The sequence below is a fragment of the Meleagris gallopavo genome, chromosome 31 (genome assembly GCF_905368555.1).
Source record: "Meleagris gallopavo chromosome 31, MGAL_WU_HG_1.1, whole genome shotgun sequence".
In the NCBI taxonomy this organism is placed as follows: domain Eukaryota; kingdom Metazoa; phylum Chordata; class Aves; order Galliformes; family Phasianidae; genus Meleagris; species Meleagris gallopavo.
In genome coordinates, this window is record NC_139434.1 from 1420501 (window position 1) to 1437957 (window position 17457).

Here is a 17457-nt window from a genome sequence, read left to right on the forward strand (position 1 = left end):
GGTGTGAGCACAGTCCCACTCTCCTTAGGGTTGGTGTGAGCATGGTTTATGGTCTCGCTGTCCTTAGGGTCAGTGTGAGCACATTTTGGGGTCCCACTGTTCATAGAGTCAGTGTGAGCTCCATTTGGGGTCTCAGCATCCTTAGGCTCAGTGCGAGTACAGTTTGGGGTCCCATTGCCCTTGGAGTCGGTGTGAGCACCATCTGGAGTTGCTCTGTCCTATGGTTGGTGTGAGTGCCTTTTGGGGTCCCAGTGCCCTTAGGGTTGGTGTGAGCACCGTTTGGGGTCCTGGTGCTCTTAGGGTCGGTGTGAGCATAGTTTGGGGTCCTGTCGTCCTTAGGGCCAGTTTGAGCGTGGTCCCAGTGCCCTTAGGGTCGGTGTGAGCATCGTATGGGGCCGTGCCATCCACAGGCAGTAGGATTGCAGCTGTGCTGGGCGTCTCACTGCTGGTAACATCATTCCATTCCTGAGTTTTGCACTACAGCGCCGGGGGAGGTTGGGGACGGGGTCAGAGCCGTTTGGGTTCTGTGCACCGGAGCCCCCATGGACACAGCGCATCCCTGGGAGCTCTGATGCTCTGAGTCCTCTTCCGGAGTCCTTTAGGAATTTTCTGGAAGGTTCTGCCCTTTCTCGACGTGTGGGGGGGGAGCTGAGGAAGCATTGCTCCCCCTCTCACTGCTGAGTGCTCTGGGTGCGTTTCGGAGTCCTGCGATGCGCCCTGGGCGTAGTGGTGCCAAATGGGGGGAGTGGGTGTGCAGCCCCCCCATTCCCCAAAGCAATAGAGCCCCGGGGGGGCTGCATGCAGAGCTCAGCATGGCACTCCTGGGGGATCCCGCGTCCCCCAGCCCAGCGCCAGCAGCACTTTACTGATGCCCGGAGCCCCATGGGGGTTTTCCCACAGCCCCTGCCCCCCTAGACTGCATCCCAGTGCCGATCTGTGGCACTGGGGAAGGTCAGCAAAGTGGTTGGAAACGGAGCGCTCTGAGTTGTGTCCTTTCTGCACTGTTCTCACTACCTCTTGTGATAACCGGACGGCGGCAGCTCCGCTCCGGGCCCCACTGCTGCCCCACTGCTGCCCCACTGCCGCCCCACTGGCACCGGAGGGGCCCCCACACTGAACGGTGCGTTTGCCCATCCCTGCAGCAGGTATTTCTGTCTGGGGGTTGGGTGGGTGTCTGTGTGCCATGGGGCGGGGGGAGAGATGTGGGCACTGTCCTACGGGTGCAGCTGCTCCTTCCTCCCACCGCTGCTTCCAAGCACAACGCAGCCGTTGCCCTGCAGATGAGCGTTCAGCTCCACGTCCCGCCGCCACTGGGGCAGCTTTGATGTGCAATTTACAAATAGAGTAAACAAACCACCAGTAACCCCCCCCCCCCCCCCTTCCGACCCCTCGGGGCCGTCGCTGTGAGCCGTGTCCCAAAGTGTGGTCCTATCCCAAGAGCCCCAACCCAGTTCCATTTTCACCCCCCCCCCCCCCCGGCTGTAGGAAGAGCACAGAGCTGTGCCCCACACCGCCCCACGGCCCGTCCGTGCTGAGCATTGTGAGCAGCTCCTTTGTCTCAGATCCCATTGATGCATCACCTTTGGGGAGGGATGGGGGGAGGGAGGGAGTAAAGGAACAACAACAACAACGACAACAAAACTAAAAAGAAAAGGGGGGGAAAAAGGAATAAAGTAAAAGAAAAACGCATTCAGACTTGATCTATTTTATACAATGTAAGCTGCGACCAAGTCCTGTTATTCATATTGTGGCTTTGAATCGATTATGTTTATTAAAATGCTATTGCTTCTACTCCCTCTTCTGTTGTCCTTTCTCAGGGAGGGGATGTGTTCCTCTCGGTGTCAGTGCTGCCAGATCCGGGCTCTGCAGCGCCACCGAGGAGGGGTGGGGGCCCAATGTTGTCTCTGCTGTGTCCCCCCCTCCACGAGGACGTGGAGTTGGGGTCTGGCAGCTGCGACCCACGGAGCCCCCAGGGTTGGTTCCACGCATTTCATCTTGGCAAACATCCGGGTTGGCAGATGGGTCCCACGAGGAGGGGAGAAAGTCCGAACCCAGGGGTGGGTTTTGGGGGTCCCTTCAGCCATCGGGGTGGGGGGGCACACGGGGGCCGCCCCCTCAGGGCTGCAGCCACGCACTGAGGTGGCCCTCGGCCAACGCGATGCCCAGCATGATGCCGCTGCCCAGCAGGAAGCCCACGTTCTGCAGCACGAAGTGGCCCCACGTGCCTCCGCCGGGACCCCGCAGCACCTCGGGGAGCTGGGGCAAAGCGGGGGCTCAGTGGGGGCGCAGCGCAGCCCCCAGCCCCCAGCCCCCAGCCCTGCCGGCCCTCACCATGTCAGCCAAAGCCACGTAGAGGAAGGTGCCGGCGGTGGCGGTGAGGATCCACGGGGTGAGGTGAGCCGCGCTCTGCCCCACGGCCGCCCCGACGGCCGCCCCCAGGCAGGAGAGCAGCGCTGAGAGCAGGTTGAGCAGCAGGAGGGTGCGGGGGGCTGTGCCTGCCTGCAGCAGCACCGCGAGGTCACCTGCGGGGAGAGGAGGGTGGGCGTGGGGCGAGGGGTCCGGGGGGTCCGGGGGGGTCCGGGGGCGGGGGGTGCCGAGCTCCTACCCAGCTCGTGGGGCAGCTCGTGGCACAGCACTGCCAGCGCGGTGCTGAGGCCGCTGGGGAGGCTGTGGGAGAAGGCAACGCCTGCGGGAAGAGGGGACCTCTGTGCTGGAGCGCTCAGCCCCCGTGTCGCCGTGTCCCCCGCGCCCATCTGTCGCTGTGTTTCACATCCCTCTGCGCACTCCGTACCCCCGTCCCTTTGCCTCCTTGTACCTCCCGTGCGTCCTCACCCCCTCGCGCCCTCCCGTCACCACCCACAGCCCCCCCCGCTGCCCACCGATGGCCAGCCCGTCGGTCAGGTTGTGGATGCCGTCCCCCAGCACCACCATCCACACCAGATCAGCGGCCGCGGGGCTGGGGGGCAACGCGGGGCCGTGGGAGTGTCCGTGGTGGGGCCCGGGGGGGCCCTCGGGTTCCATCTCCGCCTCCGGGGCCGTCAGACGGCGCAGCTCAGCTCCTGCGGGTGGCGAGGGGCAACGACGTGTGACGGTGTGTCGGTGCTGACGGTGCTGGGGGGGTGGGGGGGTCTTACCGCCTCGCGGCGTGGCCGGGACCCCCGCGGCCGCCTCGGGGGTCTCTCCGTGGGGACGGTGCTGGGAGGAGAGCAGAGGCGATGGGCACAGCGGGACTCAGCGGTGCCCCCGTGCCCTCCCGGTGCCCGCGGTTCCCACCGTGGCGGCGCGGCGACGGCGCAGCATTCCCAGCAGCAGCTCCAGCAGCAGCAGCGCGTAGATTCCCCCCAGCACCGCCAGCCCCTGCAGCACGGCCCGCAGCACCGCCGCCGGCTCCTGGTGCTGCCCCTGAGCCTGCGGTGGGTTGGGGGCTCAGGGCCGTGCCGCGCTCCGTGCCGCCCGTCCCGCTGCCGTGGGGGTACCTACGTGGGGCCAGAGGTGCAGCAGGGCGTCCCCGCAGAGCGTCCCCACCGCCAGCGCCACCAGGAAGGAGAGCAGAGCGTGGAGCTGCCCGAGGCTCAGCAGCGGCACCACGGCCACAGCCACGGCCGACGGGACGCTGATGAAGGTGACGGCCAGCAGAGCCCAACCCAGAGCTGCGTGGGGATGGGGTGAGGATGGGGAGCTCGGGACCAGGGAGGTGGAGGTGGGGATGTGGGCGCCGAGCGGTGGGGCTGTGGGGGGTACGGGGATGTGGGGACACAGGACGGGGCTGAAGGGAGGTGGGGACCAGGGGTGGGGATGCGGGATGGGGATGCGGGACTGGGGATGGGGGTGATGGGGACGGGAGCAGCTGGGATTGGGGATGGGGGGTGATGGGGACGGGAGGATGGGGACCAAGAGGTGGGGACTGGGGGACAGGCAGCTCACGGATGGGGATGGAGGGACTGTGGGATGGGGAGCGAGGGATGGGGGAATCAGGGATGAACAGCTCAGGGCTGGGGGGCCCAGGATAGAGCCTGGGTTGGGGTTACCTGGCCACAGGGCCCCCCCCGCTGGGGACCACGTCACCTCGTCGCGGTGGTGGATGCAGACCCTGCTGTCGATCTGGTAGAGCAACGCAGGGCAGAGCAGCGTGAACTGCTGCGGGGTGAGCTGTGAGCCTGCATCCAACCCGAAGTTCAGCAGCAGCTGCGTCACGTTGAGGCACTGCGGGTGGGGGGTGCTCAGGGCTGGGGGGGCTCCATGTGGGCTCCGCAGCCCCCAGCCCAACTCACGGAGTTGTGTGCATGGTCGTATCCGGAGTGATCCAGGCCCAGCACGCGGCCCAGCAGCCCCAAGCTGGAGGGGTCCATCTGGGGGGGGTGGGGGGCACTGTGGCCCCCAGGAGTGGTCCTGGGACTGGGGGGCTCCGTCCAGGTGGGTGTGGGGCTGTGGGGGTGGGAGTGGGGTGAGCCTTCGGGGGGGAAGGGGGCAGAGCACAGGGTGGGGTGAGGATAACAGCATGGGGGGGTATCTGTGTGAGGGACACCGGGGGGTACCTGTATCTGGGGGGGGGACATCAAAGGGAGGGACCGGGGGAAGAATGAGGGAGGGGCGTGAATGGGGAGCACCTGGGGTGTGGGTACACGGGAAGGGGCGTACGGGGGGGGTACCTGGGGGGGTACCGGGGGGAGCACCTGGGGAGGGGGTCCCGGGGGGGCACCTGGGGGCGCGGTCCCTGGCAGCCTCCCCGCTGCCGTGCTCCCAGGCCGGGTGGCGGTGCCGGTGCCGCTCCTCCTGCACCTCCAGGAGGTCGAGGTGGCTGACGTGGCCGTGGCCCATCTCCTCGTGTTGGATGCGCACCACCTGCACCCTCCCGAGCCCCAGGCTGCCCAGCAGCCGCGCCAACCCCGCCGACGGCAGCGTCCCGTTGGCTCCGTACAGCCCGAAGAGTTGCTGCAGGTAATAGCCGTGCTCCTGCGCAGCGTCTTCGGGCAGCGCCGACGGCTCCGCTTCCCCCCGAGCCCCCGCGCCCCCCAGCAGCGGCAGCAGCCCCGCACACAGCAGCAGCAAAAGCCCGGAGGGGCGCGGGGGTCGCGGGGTCCCGGCGGCCGAGCTGAGGGTTGGAAGGGGGGGGAAGCGGCGTCAGCGTGGGGCTGTCGGGGCGCCGGCGGTCGCGGCTTCCATCCCCTCCCCGTGCCTCAGTTTCCCCCTTGGCTGAGGGTCCCCCCTCCCAACCCCCCCCGTGCCTCAGTTTCCCCGTGCCCCCCACGTACGCACCCCGCTGCCATCCGTCCGTCTGTCCGTCCGTCCGTCCGTCCGCCCGAGGGGGCGGCTGCGAAGGAACAGACGGCGTCGGGATCCCGACCCACGGCCACGCGTCCGGTCCGGGGCTTTGGGGAGGTGGGGGGGAGACACGCGGTGCTGCGACCCCCGCGGGGACAGCGCTGGGGGGGGGGCACGCGGTGCCGCTCGTCCTTGACGGAGGTTTTGCAACCGGGACCGCCTTTGTGGCGGCAGTTAATGTTTCACCGCGCAGGGAGATAACATGGGGGGGCCCGGCCGCCCCCAGCGGGGCACAGGCACCCCCACCCCAAAACACCCCACGGCCGCAGCCACCCCCCCTTCCCCCGCCCTGCAGCCGGGATGCGGGGAGCGGCCCCCCCTCCGGGTCCGGGAACCCCAACCCCAGAGCAGGAACAGGGGATTTGGGGGAGGGGGGGCACAGTGAGGTGCCGTAGGGGCCCCCCAACCTCTTTCATGTGGGCCAAAGCAGTGGGGCTGGGGACAGGCGCAACCCCCCCGCTCACCCCTCTGCAGTGTGGGGTCCCCCACGTGTCCCCCCCGGTCTGAGCCAACCCCCCCCACGGAGCACGTGGTCCTCGGTGTCACCCAGTGCCGGTTCCATCCCGCGTCGGAATCCTCTGCATCCCCCCCCCGTCCCCCCCCTCCCAGTGCTCACCTGGAGACCAGGAAGGGGGGAGGGAGGCTGCGCTGTGCCGCCTGGGGGGGCCGGGGGGAGCACAGCTGACCGCCCCCGTCCCCGAGCTGCAGCCGCGCCGTCTGCTGCGCCCCAACCGGGGGAGGGGGGGGGGGCAAGGGTCACCTGTGCAAACCCAACCCCGGGAGGGGCCGCGGGGGGGAGGGCCCAACGGCTGCGGGGGGCACGGACCCCCCCAGGACAGCGGGAACAGAGCAGGCGAGGCGTGGGGGGGGGGGATTCCACCTTTATTGACACCCCAAAAAGCCGCGGCTGGGGGGGCGGCTGGGGGACATGGGGCTGTGCCCCCCCCCGATCACAGGGCTGCCATGCAGCTCAGCCCCTCCTGACCAGGATTCGGCACGGGGGGGGGGTGCTGGGGGCCGGGACCCCCCCACAGCACAGTCCGGACCTGTTATCTCTTGCTGCTTCTCCGGGTCTCTTTGCCGTTGCTGACGGGGCCGGGGGGCCGGGGGGGTGCCCAGGTTGGCTGCGGGTGATGCGGCCGCTGGGGGGGTGCGCGGGGGTGCTGGGGGGGTGCGCGGGACCCCCCGGGCTCAGCCCGTTTCCATTCTGACTGTCGGGGGCTGCGGCTGTGGCCGGGGGGGGGCCTGGGGTGCTCTGCGGGGCGGCCGTCGTCACATTCTCATTTGGGGTCTGTGGGGGCAGACAGCACTGGGGTGGGGTGGGGGTGCAACATCATCCCCCCCCAAGTGCTCCCATCCCACCACAAAAATCTCCCCCCCCCCAAATCCCTCCATAAAGTCCCCATTCTTCCCAGACGCCCCCATCCACCCCAAACATCCCCGTTGGTTTCATTTCTCCCCAATATCCCCCCCTCCACCAACACCCCCTCAATGTTCCCATCCCCCACAACGCCCCCATCCCCTCCAGATGTCCCCAACCTCCCCCCTTGCCCCCCCCCATCTCAGCACCCCACTCACCCCTTTGCTCTGCTGTGCCACATATTCGGGGTTGGGCTCGCTGAAGTTGGGCACCTCGGAGTACACCATGCAGAACCTGCGGGGGGGGGCGGTGGGACCCAGCCTGCCCCGACCCCCCCACACCCCCCAAGCCCCCCGTGCCCCCCCCGGCCTCCATACTCGCCAATCTTCTGCAGGTCTCCTCCACGCCCCGTGTACAGCGTCAGGCAGCCCTTGAAGACGGAGGCGTAGCTGTGGGTGCAGGGATGGGGCTGTCAGTGGGGTGGGGGGAATCCCACAGTTATAGGGTCCTCTAGGGCCCCAATAGGCGTGGGGTCCCATCGATACAGGATTCTATAGAGTCCAATAGGTGTGGGGTCCCATAGTTATGGGGTCCTGCAGGTACAGGGTCCCAATAGGTGTGGGGTCCCATAGTTACGGGGTCCTGCAGGTACAGGGTCCCAATAGGTGTGGGGTCCCATAGTTATGGGATCCTGCAGGTACAGGGTCCCAATAGGTGTGGGGTCCCATAGTAATGGGGTCCTGCAGGTACAGGGTCCCAATAGGTGTGGGGTCCCATAGTTATGGGGTTCTACAGATCCAAGGTCCCAATCTTATCGGGTCCTGCAGGTACAGGGTCCCACAGCTGTGGGGTCCTGCAGACGTAGGGTCCCGTACCCCTTGGTGAGGCGGATGATGTCTCCTGGCTGGATGAGGTTCCCCACGTCGTCCCACACCGAGATGTTGATGCTGCCCGTCTTGTCGGCCACTTTACACGTCCGCACCTCGTGGCCGTCCTTCGTCTTCGTCACACGGCCTTTTTTTGGGGAGGGGGGAGGACGGGGTCAGGGCTGGGGGGGCCCTGGGGGGTCTGGGGGTTGAGGGGGGCACCCACCCGTCTCCAGGACGATGAAGATGAGGTTGAGGTTCTTCAGCCCCGGTTTGATGTCCTTCACGAAGGTCTCGGTGCTCATGGTGCCGGGGGGGGCCCTGCGGTGATGGGGCTGTCAGTGGGGGGGGGAACGGGACGGAACCGGGACCGGGATATCAGGGATGGGGGGAGCACTGAGGGGACACCGGGAGGTGGGGGGGGCTCGAGGGCACTGCTGGGCACCGGGAGTGGGGATGGAGGGGGGGCACAGGGACCGGAACACCGAGGGGGCAGCGAGTGGGGCAACAGCTGGACCGGGAGAGTGGGGGCAGAGCTCGTGAGGGGAACATCGGGACCGGGACACCGGTGGGGGACGGGAGATGGCACCGGAACATCGCAGTGGCGGTGGGGGGGGAGCGAAGAGCACCGGGTTGGGTGCCGGGACCGCACGGCTGGGCCGGGACCGCCGGGGTCAGGCGCTGTGGCTCCGAGGATGGCGGTACCGGGCCTCCTCCGCCCCTCCATCCCACCGCCAGGGGGCGCTCTCGCCCCGCCCCGCCAACCCGCGCGGCCCCCCCCGCCCGCTGACCTGCTGGAGCGCCGCCGCCGCGGGCATTCCCGGAAGTGACCCCGCCGCCGCGGGTCGCAGCCAATCAGCGCGCAGCGCGCCGCGAACGTCCCACGCCTTCGACCAATAGCAGCGCCGGGCGGGCGGGACAAGGGGGCGCGGATCGCTGGGTCGTCCCGCCTTCGCCCCGCCCGGCGCCCGCGCTCATTCCCAGCGCGACCATCGAGTTCGGTGCTCAGAGCGCCGCTTCCGGTCCGCAGCGGGGCGGCAGCTTCCGGCGGGGCGGGGGTCGCGTAGCAGCGCGCCGGGGCCGGGCGGGGGCAGGAGGTGAGAGCGGGACTGCGGCGTGAGGGCCGGGGCGGGGGGCCGGGGGGAGCGGGGCGGAGGGGCGGAGCTCCGGCGGCGAGGCTCGGCCCGCGTTGGGCCCCGCGGCCTTGCGGGGCCGCACCCGGTGCCCGGGGGTCCCGTCGGGGCGGCGTTCGGTGGCGCGGCGGAGGGGCTGCCGGGTGGGCCGGGGGGGGGATGGGCCGCTCGTAGCCCGCGGCTCCTTCGTTCCCGGCGGTTCCGTCCGCTCCCCGCGGCGCTGCGAGAAACGCTGGGGTTCGTGTCGGAAATTCCCCCAAAGGGAGAGAAAGGGAGGGCTGGTTTTAGCCGGAGTGCCGAACGGCGAGGATGAGGTTCAGCGGCGGGGCTCCGCACGGCGGCGATGCGCGGAGGGGTTTCGTCCCGCGGGGGGCGCAGGGCTGGGCTCGGCCCTCCTCACTTCCCTTCCTGTTCTTCTCCCCTGCCCTCGGATCCCTCGGGCCTCCCAGCTCTCCGTCGGCGGCGGCTCACGGCCCTCGAAGAGGCGATGTTCGTGTTGTGAGAGGAGGAAGGGGGAAAGATGGGCCACTGGGAGAACCTCCCTGGAAAGAGTGACCCAACGCCAGCCCTGCCTCTGCGCCGCCCGGGGAGGAATTCTGCCACGGAAGGTAAAGCGGCCCAAAGCTTTCCTTTACTTCTCCTAGGAGGGAAGGTTGAGGGTTGGGCTTTTTAGGCTTTTTAGCCTGGAAAAGAGAAGGCTCACCTCACTGCGGCCTTCTGGCACTTGAAGGGAGCGGATAAACAGGAGGAGATCGGCTGTTTGTGAGGGTGGGTGGTGACAGGACAAGGGGAATGGCTTTAAATTGAGACAGAGGAGGTTTAGGTTGGACGTGAGGAGGAAGTTTTTCAGCCAGAGGGTGGTGAGGCACTGGAACAGGTTGCCCAAGGAGGCTGTGGATCCCCATCCCTGGAGGCTGGATGTGGCTCTGGGCAGCCTGGGCTGCTGGTTGGTGACCCTGCACACAGCAGGGGGTTGGAACTGGATGAGCGCTGTGGGCCTTTGCAACCCGGGGCATTCCACGATTCTGTTTTCCCATATCTGTGGGCAGGCCGTGGGTTTCTTCCCACACACGTGGGGCTCGGGCAGGGGAGGGGCTGCTGCTCTCCATGCAGGGCCAGCATTTCCTGCTGCAGGGACCTTTGGAGCTGCAGTTTTGCTCCCCAGCTCTATGTGGCTCCACGTGCGAACCCTGTGAGGGTCCCTCTGCAGCTGGCAGTGCGGCTGTTCCTGCAGCTGCTCAGCCTCTGCTCTGGCAGATTTATGCAGATCACTGGAGATCTCAGACTGCCAGGCAGAGGTCTGGGCATGGCAAAGAACACAGTTTTGTTCTAAAGCTGCTAAAGGAGCTTTGTTGTGAGTTAATGTCTGCGGGGAAATAGAAAAATCTTCCTTAAATTTCAGAGAGTCGCCGGTTTCAGAGTCCTGCCAGACTGGATTCCAGAACTGCTCCTGCCTGATTTCTGCATCCCTGCTTTCAATTGGTGCTCTGGAACGAGAAAAGCAGACGCTGGAATTTCCAGAGCTCTCTCAAAAAGCTAAATTCGCTGCAATTTGTGGGGAAAGAGCTTTGCTAACCAAAGCTGCAGGCAGACGTGGTGCGTTGGGAAGCATCCCAAAAGCTGGCAGGGATTGCTGCAGGCGGAGCAGAGCTTTGCAAGGAGCTGGAGGTGGCAGTGGGGGAGTGGGGCAGCTCGGATCCCTCCTGCTTTGCCCCGATCTGTCGGCTTGGTGCTGGGCCAACTGCTGCCTGTGTGGGCTCCTGGTGGTGGAAAACAGGAACCGCTGCTTGCTGGATGGGATCCTCGCTGTTCTGCTGTGAGGACGGGGTGGTTCAGCAGCTTTAAACACAGCCCTGGCATCCAAACGAAGGCGTGAAGCTCTTTGGTTTCCCTGCCTCGTGTGGGGGAGCGTGGCCAGGCTTAGTTTCATTTTAGGCTCTCTGGCTCTTGGTTCCCTGGCACCATAGGAACAGGCTGGAAAACAGAACGCGTGGTAGAGCTGCGTGGTTGCAGCCCGGTGCAGGTCCTGCGTGGAGCCCATCTCTGTAAGCGCAGCAGGGCTGCATTCCTGCCCCTGGCATTTCCAGGGAACCCTTTCCTCCCGACCCGAGGGCTGTGGCAGCGAGCTGTGCCGCATTCCTCAGAGCTCTCTGGAGTTTGTTGAATGTGTCAGAGCTCCGTGTTGGTGCTGGAGAGCAGGCTGTGCTGGTGGATGGGGCTCCAGCGGCCCTGGGAGCTCAGAGCCTGGTGCTCAGCTCCTCGCTCTGCTCCTGCCTGGGTTCCCAGGGGGCAGGAAGGGTGGGAAGGACCATGAGCTGCGGCAGAAAGGGCAGAGCTTCCAGCTGAGATCTGTCTGGTTGTGTATCCCTCTGTACAAACCTGGGGTGGATTTGGGGTTTCGGAGGTGCTCTTTGTGTACTGATGGCGGAGGAGATGGGCGCTGGAGGAAAAAGTCACGATGGGAAGAGTTTGATTTGTGCTCGCTGCGCTTTGGGCTTTTAATTAAATGTTAGTCATTATTTGCTGCGCATTTTGCCCGTGGCCTCCTGAATCAAAGCAGCAGGCATTGAAACTTCTGGCGTGGCACTTGGCTGCTGTTGGCATCTCCGTTAAGTGGTTAAAGGCTTTGGAGCAGCACCTCTGCTGAGGGAGGCTCTGTTGGGCAGGGGTGGCAGAGTGGTTTTTTGGGGGGGTGGCAGAGTGTTTTTTTGGGGGGGTGGCAGAGTGGTTTTTTGGGGGGGTGGCAGAGTGGTTTTTGGGGGGGTGGGCCCACAATGCACATGCTCAACCCGTCGGATTCCTGAGCACAGCTTGGGGAAGGGATGAATTAACGCTGTGACCATTGTTTGAAAACAAGGCCCTGAGCTCAGCAGGGGTGTTCAAGTGGGTGGCAAGCCTCTGGAGGATTAGGAAGTGAGAACCAAGATGCTCGTTAGCGCTGTAAATCAATCAAGCTTCAGTTTGGTTGCGGCCAGCATCGGATCTGTGCAGGAATTCCTGGGAAAGCCGCGGCACCACGCAGGCTCACCCTTCGTGCTGGAGGGCTGAACGCAAACACAACGCAGGGTGGTGCAAAGAGGGTCGGAGCTGTGCCATGCCTGGGCTCCTGGGGCTCCTGGGGCTGCCCCTCACGGCGCTGTGGGTCTGGAGAACCCAGATGTGGGGCAGCCAGGACACGGAAGGGACGTCAGCACGGCTCTGTGTGTGGCTGCCTCCTGAGCCAGGGCAGAATCCACCTCGTGGGCGCTGATCTGAGGGCTGCCAGCCGGCTGCTGCCAAACGGCGACTCCTTTAAGCCCCCAGGTCCCGTTTCCCCCTTGGAAGCCCCCCCAGCAGCAGCAAGGCAGCACTGGAACCCTGCAGCCCCCGGGAGATGCTCTGCAGTTACTCACAGCAGGGAGCCGACAACAAAGCGCGGTGCCACAGAGCACAGTGTGAGCTGACAGGACCGCCGTGCTCCTGGCTCTGTGCTGGGCTCCAGCTGCTGCAGAACGGCCCCTCTTGCATCCATGTGTTGTTTTTCCTCCCTTTCCCTCTTGCTTTCTGCTTCTAACTGTGTTTCTCTTGGCTCACAAAGCTGATACGATCAGGAAAAGATTCTTAAGAGCACAGAACAGGTTTCTTGCGAGCTGTCCCAGCTGCACAGTGGCCAAGCATCGACGCAGCCCCTCCTGTCCTCCCTGGGAGCCACTCCACCCCAGGGGGTGGGTGCTGAGGAGCCACGCAATGCTCCTTAGGGCCATCCTGCAGCTAGGAGTGTATCTGGTGTCCTGCACGCGGCTCAGTGTCACCTCAGGCTGTGCCAGGAGGAGGTTGGGTTTCCTTGCTCAGGCGTCACAGATGCTTTCAGTCTCCACTGCAGAAGGAGCAGAGCGCTCCTGGTGCAGAGCTCTGCAGGTGATCTCTTGCAGAAGGGGGAAGCAGCTGGGCTGAGGCGTGAGGGGAATCCTGAGGCTCTTGGGCTCCCGCCGGTGCTGCAGCCCTTCTGGAGGAGGTTCTGGTGCCGTGCTGTTGGGCTGCTGGTATGGCTGGCTGTCAGGGTTTGAGTTCTGCCCTCTGCTCCTGCCACTGCTGAGCGAGTGCCAGGCCTTGCCCTGCTGCCTGTTGGAGGGGTGAAGCTGCACATCAGAGGTTTGGAGTTGAATGATGGTGGGAGCAAAGTTGGTGCTGTCCCCAAGAGGAGCTGCTGTGCCGGGCCCTCCGTGCCCACGTCTGCCCTTCCTGTGGCTTCTAACCCAACCTGGAGGTGCTGGGATTTGCAGCTTCTAAAGAGGTGGGGAGGAACCGAGGCCCCTTCCCAGCTATGGAAATGAGCACCTGTCCAAAGGTGCAGGGAGGACTCGATGCCAGCTGCTCGGATGGGCTCCCCACAGCCTCGTGGTGTTATCTGCATTGCAAACTCCAACACAGGGACTTCCCCCACCCCTCCTCCATCAAAGGAGCCCTTTGTGCTGCCTCCTGGCAGGGAGCAGCGGGTGTTGCTGAGCGGTGGGTGTTGCTGAGCGGTGCTCCGGGCTCCTGCTGAGGGGGCTCAGCACCTGAGAACCCACCCCGGCCTGCAGGACTGCCCTCGTTCCCTGGAGCCTCTCTGCTGCCTTCCCCTCCTCCCTGCAGACAGAGCTGTGCAAAAGGGGGAAAAAAAAAAAAAAAAACAACCAGCAAGCAGGAAAACTGCAGCAGGATTAGTAACAACGAGTGGGAGAGCAGAATGGAGGAGCAGCTCAGAGCTCGCAGATGGGGCTTCTCCCCACGGCTGCGTGCCACTGCTCCCGACCCGGTGTCTTTTTCCGTCCCCAGGTTTCTGGCATTGGTGATGAGCAATGGGGTATGATGTAGCACGCTTTCAGGGGGATGTTGATGAAGACCTCATATGCCCCATCTGCAGCGGGGTCCTGGAGGAGCCGGTTCAGGTAGGTTTCCAGCTGCAGACCTCTGGAAGCCTGGGGGAGGTGGGGGGGGCAGCGCGGCATGAGGTGAACTCAGTGGGTTCCCAGTTCTCTTAGCAGCAGTGTGGGTAAGGAGGAGCTCGGGTGAGCCGCAGCCCTGGTGCCAGCACACCGCTCTGCAGGGTTTGGCAGACATCCCTGCTGCCTGAGTGGGATTGGCCTCAGCCTGGGTCCTGTCCGTTCTCTGCTCTCGGGTCCTGTATTCCCCCAGCAGCGTTTAGTAGCTGCACTGAGCGCCTTAGAGCCCAAATCCAGCCTCACTTGAATCTGAACAGGACTGAAATAGGACGGAGCCGATCGGTTTCTGTACTTAATAACCACCCGAATCGGAGCTGTGCCTCCCGGCTCAAGTCACGCAGCCCTCTGCTCCTCTCCCCGCAGGCTCCTCACTGTGAGCACGCCTTCTGCAATGCCTGCATCACCCAGTGGTTCTCCCAGCAGCAGACCTGCCCCGTGGACCGCAGCGTGGTGACGGTCGCCCACCTCCGCCCCGTGCCGCGCATTATGCGCAATATGCTCTCCAAGCTGCAGATCACCTGTGACAATGCTGTGTTTGGCTGCACGGCTGTAGTGCGACTGGACAACCTGATGTCTCACCTCAACGACTGCGAGCACAACCCCAAGCGCCCCGTGACCTGCGAGCAGGGATGCGGGTGAGGATGGATGCCTTGGGGGGGCTGCGGTCTCCTCCTTTGTGTAGGGATGCAGGGATGGCAGAGTGAGGGCCACGGGCTCAGGATGGGGCTGGGGCTGCTCTCTGCACCCCTCTGCTGTAGGGGCTCACGGCAGGGCCGGGGAGGCTGCAGTGCTGCAGAAGGATTTTGCATCGAACCCGTCTCCTCTTCAGCTCGTTTCACAACCTGCGGCTCTTCAGCTCGCTGCTGGGCTTTAGGTGTCAGCTGCTGGAAAACAGGTGCCTTTGTACATCTTCCTAAGGCCGTTCCGGCCTGGGATGAGCTCCAGTGTGTGCTCTGCTCCCTCCTACGTGTCACCCAGCAGCTGTGCAGTTGGTGCCGATACTCTGCCCACTCAGGTGCCGTAAACACCTAGCCAGGCAGCAGTGCTGGCTCAGGGACCGTCAGATCTCCTGGGGTGGAGTCAGCCTGGGTCGGCTCCGTGGGCTGCCTAACGCTGTCTGCTTTGGGGGAGGAAGGACCCCGTGGTGGTTTCTTCCCATAGCCTTCCCCTCCTAAAGCTTTTGGAGCTGCAGCGCTTCCTGGGCCTCTCCTTGAGTTCTGGAGAGGCTGGATTTGTTCTGGAAATTGTTTATGGACTTAAACCAAGCGTTCTGGTACGCAATTTTCCATAATGTGGGGTCTCCACCTTTTCGTGTTGTTCCACAGCTTGGAAATGCCCAAAGACGAGCTGCCAAACCACAACTGCATCAAGCATTTAAGATCGGTGGTGCAGCAGCAGCAGACCAGAATTGCTGAGCTGGAGAAGACCTCAGCAGAACACAAGCATCAACTGGCAGAGCAGGTAGGTCCGTGGTCTCACCTGTGAGCCCAGCAAATGCTGCCAGCAGTGATGCTGGGATGTCCTGCTGCGGTGCTGCTGCCTGCCACAGCCCCCTCCACGTTCTTCCTCTCCTAGAAACGTGACATTCAGCTGCTGAAGGCCTACATGCGTGCGATCCGCAGCGTCAACCCCAACCTGCAGAACCTGGAGGAGACCATCGAGTACAACGAGATCCTGGAGTGAGTGCTGGCTCTCGTGCTGCTCAGTGGGAGCTGGGGAGCGGAGCTGGGACGCGGGCAGGTTTGAGAGGGGGTGAAGGCGCTGCTGGAGGAGGAAACGCTTTGTGTGCCTTCCTGGCACGCAGCACGAGGGCGGCCGTGGGCTGTTTGTGCCGGGAGTGGCCTGCGAGGGGTTGCACAATGGATCCTGACCTTTGTGATTCCTCCACCTGCATCCTGTGCAGGAAGGTGCCACATTCCTTCCTCCTCACGAGAAAGACAGGAGGAAGCGAGCCTGGCTCTGTTCCTTCTTCCTCTGCCTTTAGGAGGGAGGAAGGGCTCCGCTTAACAAAGCTGGGTTAGAACAGAGCGGGGAGGAGCTGGCATTCCCTCGAGCAGCTCCTGGTGGTCGCTGGGCGCTGAGTTCTCCTGTGTCTGTCCCAGGTGGGTGAACTCCCTGCAGCCCGCCCGTGTGACGCGATGGGGCGGGATGATCTCCACTCCGGATGCCGTGCTGCAGGCCGTCATCAAACGCTCGCTGGTGGAGAGCGGCTGCCCCACGTCCATCATCAACGAGCTGATTGAAAACGCCCACGAGCGGAACTGGCCGCAGGGCCTGGCAACGCTGGAGACTCGTCAGATGAACCGGCGTTACTACGAGAACTACGTGGCCAAACGCATCCCCGGCAAGCAGGCCGTGGTGGTGATGGCCTGTGAGAACCAGCACATGGGTGAGGACATGGTGCTGGAGCCGGGGCTGGTGATGATCTTTGCACACGGAGTGGAGGAAATATAAAGGACGTTGGAAGAGCGATGCTTTGTGCGAGGAGGGGGACGGGGCCGAGGCCCAGGGTGGCTGCTCCCCGTGGCCGGGCTCTGCTCAGAGCTCTGCTGGGTGCTGCTCCCTCACACCTCCTGCCTGAAACGATTCCACGCCTCCCCCCCGTAACCGCTGCATCCACCCCAGCCCGCCCCTGTTTGCCCTCTGCAGTTCCGTTTTCCCACTCGGTGTCTTCAGGGGGGCAGAGGAGCTCCGGCTGCTCCCCAGGTACCGCTGGACTTCCAGCCCCACAGCTGCTCCCCCAGCTCACGCTGTGCCTGCGGCCCCCGGCTGCCCCCCTCCCTGTGCTCTGTGTTTTCTGCCCTGTGCTTGGCTGTGTCTGTCCCTGGGGGCCGGGCCCGGCCTCTCTTTCCCCACTGCCCCTAAAGGCAGAGCTGGGCGCCCGTGGGCAGGGGAGCCCCGGGGGAGGGGGGGAGCGGACGGGGGGCCTGGCAACGGCCTGGGGGGCAACGCGTGTCCCCTCTGCCCCCTGCTGTTCCTCTGCAGCCACTCGTGATCGTGGTTCTGTATTATTTTGTACTTCTTGGCCTTCTGCCCTGTATCCTCCCCCCCGTTTTATGTTGGAGGGCCGCGGTTGGGTGCATTGACCCCGGTCACGGTCACCCTGTGGGAATTTAATTTATTTGCATTCGTTTCGTTGTTTTTTTTTTTTTTTTTTTTTTTTTTTTTACGGTCCTTTCCCCTCCCCCGGTGTCTGTACGATGCGGTTCCGGGGCTCCCCCCGCCCCCGGGGGGGGTCAGTGATCAATAAACGCTGTTCTGGTTTCTGTACCGGGGCTGTGGCTGCTCGGGGCTCGAGGAGGGGAGCGGGGAGCGCCTCAAAGCGGGGCCGGCAGCCGCCTCACGAGCCCCCGGTCTGCACGTGCGGAACCCCTCCGTAAAAAAGCGATTGCGGCGGCCGGGAGCCCCGACAGCCTTTCCGTTTCCCGACCCACAGCGCTCCGTAAAAACGATGTACCGTCACGGACAGGATTCGAACCTGTGCGGGGAAACCCCATTGGATTTCGAGTCCAACGCCTTAACCACTCGGCCACCGTGACTCCCGCGCCTCCCTCCGCCGCGCTCCGCCTAGAGCCACCGCGCCCACAACGCGGCTCCGCCGGACCGCCCCCCCTCCCCCAACCCCCCGCCTGCGGCTCTTCCGGGCCTTTGGGGGCGGAGCGCCGCGACGCGCGGGGGCAGAGAGAGGCGCCGGGCCGGCTGTGCGCAATGAGCCCGGCAGGGGGCGCCATAACGCCTGCGCCGCGCGGTGCCGGAAGTGGGCGCGTGAAGCCTCGCGCTGCGACCCGCCGGCAGGGGCCGCTGTCGCACTC

The 17457-nt window shown here is 64.7% G+C and overlaps 3 protein-coding genes and 1 non-coding gene across 5 annotated transcripts; 1 reads left to right on the forward strand and 3 right to left on the reverse strand.

Annotated features, from left to right (window-relative positions):
• Positions 1-1702: 1702 nt before the first annotated feature.
• On the reverse strand, positions 1703-6045 carry SLC39A5 (solute carrier family 39 member 5). Of its 2 annotated transcripts, none has more exons than XM_085212318.1 (12): positions 5939-6045; positions 5257-5369; positions 4700-5092; positions 4272-4425; positions 4029-4203; positions 3481-3650; positions 3274-3408; positions 3135-3195; positions 2880-3059; positions 2606-2686; positions 2332-2522; positions 1703-2256 (listed from the first exon to the last, which is right to left on the reverse strand). In XM_085212318.1, exons 2-12 carry the CDS (start codon positions 5265-5267, stop codon positions 2116-2118), a joined length of 1692 nt encoding a protein of 563 aa, XP_085068444.1. In that variant the 5' UTR covers positions 5268-5369; positions 5939-6045; the 3' UTR covers positions 1703-2115. The 2 variants fall into 2 exon arrangements, with proteins under 2 accessions (XP_085068444.1, XP_085068445.1); XM_085212319.1 differs by having other exon boundaries at positions 5257-5311; positions 5939-6039.
• Positions 6046-6183: 138 nt separating this feature from the next.
• Positions 6184-8300, reverse strand: NABP2 (nucleic acid binding protein 2). Its single transcript, XM_085212376.1, is given in 7 exon segments — positions 6184-6430; positions 6433-6613; positions 6901-6976; positions 7060-7131; positions 7558-7696; positions 7775-7869; positions 8178-8300. Coding segments are annotated over 7 exon segments (720 nt in total). The 5' UTR covers positions 8276-8300; the 3' UTR covers positions 6184-6371.
• A 187-nt stretch (positions 8301-8487) lies between these two features.
• On the forward strand, positions 8488-16915 carry RNF41 (ring finger protein 41). Its single transcript, XM_085212364.1, has 7 exons — positions 8488-8645; positions 9131-9289; positions 13479-13591; positions 14009-14280; positions 14971-15106; positions 15221-15324; positions 15748-16915. The coding sequence occupies exons 3-7, from the start codon at positions 13502-13504 to the stop codon at positions 16097-16099; spliced, it is 954 nt and encodes a 317-aa protein (XP_085068490.1). The 5' UTR covers positions 8488-8645; positions 9131-9289; positions 13479-13501; the 3' UTR covers positions 16100-16915.
• Positions 16916-17102: 187 nt separating this feature from the next.
• Positions 17103-17184, reverse strand: TRNAS-CGA (transfer RNA serine (anticodon CGA)). Its single transcript has one exon. It is a non-coding gene; the product is annotated as a tRNA-Ser (tRNA).
• Between the last annotated feature and the right edge of the window lie 273 nt (positions 17185-17457).

Coding starts and splice junctions, on each gene's coding strand:
- SLC39A5 (XM_085212318.1), bottom strand. Junction 3,196..3,273: donor GCCGTCGCCGCGCCGCCACG/GTGGGAACCGCG, acceptor CTCTCCTCCCAG/CACCGTCCCCACGGAGAGAC. Junction 3,060..3,134: donor CCCGGCCACGCCGCGAGGCG/GTAAGACCCCCC, acceptor CGCCACCCGCAG/GAGCTGAGCTGCGCCGTCTG.
- RNF41 (XM_085212364.1), top strand. CDS start 13,502: ATGGGGTATGATGTAGCACGCTTTCAGGGGGATGTTGATGAAGACCTC. Junction 13,592..14,008: donor TCCTGGAGGAGCCGGTTCAG/GTAGGTTTCCAG, acceptor CTCTCCCCGCAG/GCTCCTCACTGTGAGCACGC. Junction 14,281..14,970: donor ACCTGCGAGCAGGGATGCGG/GTGAGGATGGAT, acceptor GTTGTTCCACAG/CTTGGAAATGCCCAAAGACG.